The sequence below is a fragment of the Dendrobium catenatum genome, unplaced genomic scaffold (assembly GCF_001605985.2).
Source record: "Dendrobium catenatum unplaced genomic scaffold, ASM160598v2 fragScaff_scaffold_1639, whole genome shotgun sequence".
NCBI classification, from domain to species: domain Eukaryota; kingdom Viridiplantae; phylum Streptophyta; class Magnoliopsida; order Asparagales; family Orchidaceae; genus Dendrobium; species Dendrobium catenatum.
In genome coordinates this window covers 401,785-408,239 of record NW_021320101.1, presented here as the reverse complement: position 1 = coordinate 408,239, position 6,455 = coordinate 401,785, and the positions used below count along the sequence as shown (strand labels likewise).

General features: G+C 37.1%; 1 protein-coding gene across 1 annotated transcript; it reads right to left on the bottom strand.

Annotated features, from left to right (window-relative positions):
- Positions 1–2,055: 2,055 nt before the first annotated feature.
- On the bottom strand, positions 2,056–5,519 carry LOC110110643 (GDSL esterase/lipase At1g71250). Its single transcript, XM_028701162.1, is given in 3 exon segments — positions 2,056–2,321; positions 2,324–2,977; positions 5,004–5,519. Coding segments are annotated over 3 exon segments (1,152 nt in total). The 5' UTR covers positions 5,259–5,519; the 3' UTR covers positions 2,056–2,078.
- Between the last annotated feature and the right edge of the window lie 936 nt (positions 5,520–6,455).

Sequence of the window (6,455 nt, the reverse complement as noted above, 5' to 3'; positions counted from 1 at the left end):
CAGCAAGAACTTCAGTTTTGTGTCGTAATGGAAAAATCCAGGTATAGCGTGAGTAATTATCAACAAAAATAACGTAATATACGTAGCCAGTGTTAGATGACATGGGAGCGGGACCCCACACGTCAGAATGAATAAGAGCTAAAGCCTTGTTTTCTCTGCTAGTTGACATATCAAAAGGAAGTTTATGTCCCTTGTTCAAATGACAAGAATGACAGACGCCATACAGTTTATTAATGCGTAAATCCGGATTACAGTGAGCAATTCGATCAAGCACTTTCTTGTTTGGATGCCCCAGACGGTCATGCCAGACCGTGTCGTTCTTCTTAGTTGCAAGAAGAGCACTAAGGGAAGAGTTGGCCGCCGGCATGGTGATAGGATAGAGTCCATTCTTGCACGGACCCTTAAGCAAAATGCAATGATTCGTCAAGTCCTTCAAGACATAGCCGTTAGGATCAAACAAGATAGAAATGTTATTGTCTCGTGTTAATTTAGAGATGGATAGTAGATTATATTGTAAATCTGGTGTGTGTAGAAGAGAAGACAGAGATAGCTTACGAGAGGGAGTCGATAGCACACCTTTGCCGGAGTGGGCTATGCTAACGGAGCTCCCGTCGCCGATAGTAATTCCGTCCGTTCCCTGATATGGATTCGAAACTGATAGGTTCTCCAGAGATTTCGTCATGTGGGACGTAGCTCCCGAATCGAGATACCAGTCGTTAGAAGATGAAGTTGTGTCAGCTACAAGCGCTTTGGAGGATGGCTTTGGTGGTGTCGATACATACTGAGCATTGAGTCTGTGCCAGCATTCAGACGCCGTATGCCCGCGTTTGTAGCAGATCTGGCAAAGTATTTGCGGTTGGGAAGAGGTAGTTCTTGATCCATTAGTTCTGCCTTTGCCGCGACGACCGCGGCCCCTTGAGGAATAGAGTGTCGTATCCTGAGCTGCTGGCGTTTGAAATCTTGCCGCATCGGATGCAATGTGGATTTCCTCACTAATGAGTAGTGAGTATAATTGATCAAGCGTAAAAGATTGTGCCAGAGTGCGAATGGTAGTTTTAAACGAGTGATAGGCCGGAGGTAACCCATTTAAAATATGATGAATGATATCTTCAGGCTCAATCTGAGAACCTGCTGCCGCAATTTGATCAACGAGTGATTTTATTTCGTTGAGATACTGCAGCATGGTAGAGTTCTTGAGAGTAGTGTGATAGAATTCATTCTTGAGTTGAATGACCTTGGATCTATTGGTAGCTTGGAATCTTGTTTGTAGAGCAGTCCAAATTGCTGATGTAGAATCAAGATCGAGTACATAGGGCAAGATAGAGGTAGAAATTGTAGAGCATATAGCTGCCGCAAGATTCTGATCATTGAGACGCCATTGGGAATATAGTGGATTGGGGCGAGATTGGCCGGTAGAGGAGATGATATGTTTATCAGGAATCGGAGAATCCGAGTCTAGATATGGGTCGTAGTTGTTGGCTCGACAGATCTTGAGGATCTGCGATCGCCATAAAGGGTAGTTGTCCGGAGACAACTGATTTTGCACGATGTTCTTGAGGTTCGAAAGAATGAACTTAAGGGAAGAAGACAGAACCGGATATGCCGTGAGGACTTCATCGGAAGAAGCATCGTTGGGAGAGGTGGTGGAGGAAGACATTGTGGTCGCCGGAATCGTCAAGCCATGTCTGATACCATGTAGAAACTTTGGATTTAAGTTTCCCGCAAGAACAGATTGGGAAGAAGAAGAAGACGTGTAAACAGTGAAAGGAAAAGTATTCTTTATTTCTCTTTCTGATAATACAGTACATTAACCTATTTATAGAACGTATATGTAATGGCAATATATAAGGTAATATACATGGCAACATATTCTAATGTCAAGTCTTATTTGTTGTTACTAATAATATTCCATGCTTCTTCGGTCATCGCATTCGCAAGTAGCCGAGCATCATTAGTATAAAAATGACAATTAGAGCAAAGGCAGCCATGTTGAGCTATCGATTAGAAGTAGGCAACTGTTCTCTTGAACTTCACAAGTTTCACCATTTGAAGTTCTTTGACTTCCTTTCTAAACATTCCTAGCTTTGAACTAGCTGCTGAACATTCCTTGGGAATGAGGCTTGCAGATTTCCTTGGTATAGATCCTTCGATGCAATAACATTGAAAGCATCTGTAGGATGGTAAGGATCCCAGAACACATACTCTGACCGGTTTTGGCATGGAGAAAGAACTGGTAAACAGATGATCTGACCCTTCCATTTGCCGCCGCCACAGCAGGCTGTGTTTTGGCTCTTGAAGCCTTCATCATGAATGACAAGGCTTAAGCTTTAGTAAACATTAATGACTTGACATCTTTTGTTATGTATTTCAATGGGTTAAGATGATTACCATAGTTGGCATAGTTTTGGATGACATTGATGCCAAAGGAGAATGCATCCCAGTAGAGGAATGTTGATTCCTTGAGCTGTGCATTGTACTGATCAACCATCTCCTTAAGCTTTCTGTTATAGTGAGATGCCATTAGATTGACTGATTCAACACACGCACCTGTATCACTGTCCTGCGCTGTCAACTGGTTCGGTATGCAACCGATAGGACTGATATTGGCTATCACGAATTTCCTTGCGCCCAAATCATACAAATCCTGACATTTACCAAAGCAAAAAGGTTTTGAATTCCTTGCTTTATCATAATTGTCTAGTAATAAAGGCGAGTTTTTTTGTCGTACCTTGAGTTGTCTTCCAAATTGTTGAATGAGTAGATTGGCGAAAGCTTCAGGGGTGTATTTGGAACGTCTTTTGGAAAGTGGTAAGAGATAGTTATTGATATAGTCATTGCTGCCTGGAGCTAGTAGGAAGAGAGATCTTCTTATGTGGTCTTGGGTCTTGTCAAGAAGCATTGTGCTTAGTTCTTCTATTGTAGCATTGAAGTTTTGTAGCTGTTCATCCATGGGGATGCGCTTTCCCTGATATCCAAGGAAGGTCAATCATAAGTAATCAAGAAATCTGCAACCAAAATTAAGTAAGAAGTTGCTGCATACAAATAATTCTCCAGTGTCATTGAGAATTCCAGATGCTGAAGAGCCATAGTTAACTCCTTGAAGTATTGCAATGCCATGTGTGTCTGGATTGTTGAATGGTGGAATCAGAGGAAGCCCCAGAAGATAACCTACGAGGGAAAAATCTCTTTAATTTTTTTGTGTTGTCGAGCATGTGTGCTACACACGTGCGGGGTTGCATGAACATATGGATGGAAGTGCCCTTATGGAAATATAGGATTTTTCAAGTCAAATTAAATTATTTTTTTAACTCTCATGGAGAGTTTTATGGCAATATATTAAATTATGATGTGAATTCATAAACAACAACAATAACATCAAGCCTTTATCCCACTGTGGGATTGGCTACATGAATTCTTTTTCTCCATTGAGCTATGTTAGAAGTCAAATTATCATTTAAATCTAATAAAAAAAATATCATTTCTAATATTTTCTAACCAAGTCATTTTAGATCTACCTCTATCATTCTTAACATAAGTCAAACCTAATACATCTACTTTCCTAACTTGGTCATCGGAAGGCTGTTGTTTTTTGTGATCAAAACTTCTAAGGCGACTCTCTCTAATCTTATCTTCCCTTTTAATGGCCAACATTATGCACTATAAAGCATTGCAAGTTTAACCACCATCTTATAGAATTTTCCCTTAAGTTTGAGGGTTTTTTTTTATAGCACAAAAAGCCTGATGCATTCCTCTACTTCAACCATCCAACTTGAATTCCACTAATAATATCCACAGGACCACATCTATTCACATCACTTTGAATAATAGATCCAAGATATCTAAAATGTGAACTCTTATTAATGACCTGATCACCCAAAGTCACAATCCCCCCATAAGAACTATTATTACTAAAATTACACTCCATATATTCAGTTTTAAATCTACTCAAACGAAAGCCTTTAGACTTTAAGGTTGATCTCCATAATTAAAGTTTACCTTCAACTACCTCTCTAGTCTTATCAATAAGAAGAATATCGTCAGCAAAAATCATACACCAAGGTACAATCTGTTGCAAATGTCTAGTGAGAACATTCATAGCTAAAGCAAAAAAGATATAGGCTTAAGGCTGATCCTTGATGTAATCAAGCTAAAATTGGAAAATACTTGGTCAAACCACCTTGTGTCTTAACACAAGTAATATATCATGCATACATATCCTCAAGGATTTATGTTTTTGGATGAATTCGTATAAGGAAAATATTTTGTATGAGAAGATGGTGATCAAAATTTGATTTTATGGATCTAAAAAATTATTATATTTATTTTAAAATTTGAATAATATATGAATAATTAACTAAAATTTATATTATATCATCTCAAAATAAATTTAATGGATTTTAGAAACCTTCATAATATCTTCACCAGCCTAAATTATTTTCCTCAGTATATACTCAGATCAACAACATCAATAAAAATAATGTCAAGTCTTTAACCCACTACACTGTGATCTGCTACATGAAACTTTTTTCTCTATTGTGTTGTGAAGAGTCAAGTTCTCATTTAAATTTAACAAAAAAAGACATTTTTTTTCTATGCTCAAATCGAAAAAGGAAATAATAATAATAATAATAATAATAATATACTACTAAGGAGGAAACGTAAGTGGACCTTTGGATGCATATACAGTTGTAAAGAATTGTGAAAAGATTTAAAAAAAAAAAAAAAGAATTGTGAAAAGATTTATGGACTTATTGAACTAATTTCTCATTAATGTATTGTTTTAGCAAAATTCAAATAACGATATAATTTTCTCCTAAGCTAAAATTCATTCAAAAGTGCGCAAAATAAACGAGAATGATGCATATTACTACATGTGAAAGGAAATTTGATAAATATGTCAGTATTGCTGGACCTTGATTTTTTTATTTTTATTTTTTATTTTTTCAAATTTTGGCAGGTGCATTACAGAATAAACTTTGCATTTTAGATCTTATTTTTATTTATATATAAAAAAAAAGCTTACCCAAATGATCAGCGACTGTTCCACCATTGCAAAACCTTCCAGTCGTCCCCTCTTGAAAATCTATACCATGCGGTCTAAAGTTAGCCTTGGCCAGTGTTAATAGCTGATTGTTATTTCCTGGGTCGATTAATGAATCGCCAAACACGAACATGGCCGGAACCTGATCTGCTCCGGCAACGAAACTCCTTCCCAAACTCAAAAGAAGCTGACAGAAGAAGAAGAACAGAGAAGCCATGGCTACTCAAAGACCAATAGCAACAAGCCTTATATAAAGCTTAATTCCCATATTTCTGCTGCATAGGAATAAATGACTTTAGTAAATTGCATGTTTTATCCTGATAACACTTGTTTATTAAATGACAGAATCTGGAAGAGGAAGACACCTTTTTTTTTTTCACGTTCTGTCTTCTTCAATTTTAGAAGCTGAATGAGAGGGAAGAACTCTTTCTGGGTTAAGTTTTAAGGTCATTTATTTCTTTGATTAATGAAAAAGTACGTTAACATATTGTTGAAGAGAAAAATGTAGGAAAGTGTCACCATCTATTGTTGTTCTCATGTGATCTTGTCAGTATGAAAGAAGAGTGGGTGTGTGTGAAGGAGAGGAGAGGTTATCACGTGCCAAGTTCAGATCGGAGTTGCGTCCGAATTCTGTGAGAATCTTTTGTTGCGCTTATACTACGCACACTCACAAAATCCGGACAATTCTCCCGTCCGGACGCCACACGTAATAATCTCTCGAGAGGGGTCCTTAAGATTTCAACTACAATACATAATAATCTCTCGGAATACGCAATAATCTCTCGGGAGGGGTGCTTAAGCTTTCAACTACAATAGTCATCTCTATTTTCATCGCATGGGATTGTATTTTCTCTCAGTTATTTACATCAAGAAAATTATGACTTCATTTGGGATGACTTTTTTATAGTTTTTTAACTAAAAAATTATTTTAAGTAGTAAGAAAACCGACCCAAATGAAACATATATCTCTATCTTTATTAATTCAAAGTGTGTTCCAACATCATCGCCTAAGAATTAAAAAAAAAAAAAGAAAAAAAGCAGCCGTTTATAATCATCTTTTTTGCTTTCAGTAATATGACCGTCTATGTGGTGAATTTATTTTGTGGGGATACGAACGATACCTGAAGGCAAATCAGAATGTGTTACGTCACCCATTTGTTGTGTATCGCGGTTGTGTACTAGGCAATGTGGCGCACTCTGATTTGCCTATGAAGGGTTTAATATCCGCATAGAATAATTTCTCCTCTATATGAGGTATGTGATTTTTACTCAAATTCTTTTATGGAGCACATAACCAGTTGATTAATGACCTTAGCTAAATTAAGTTGACCTAAAGGATGACACTCATATGATTAATTAGGAAGATTTAAGCTCATGAAAATCTCAATTTCTCATAGCTAAATAAATTTTATTC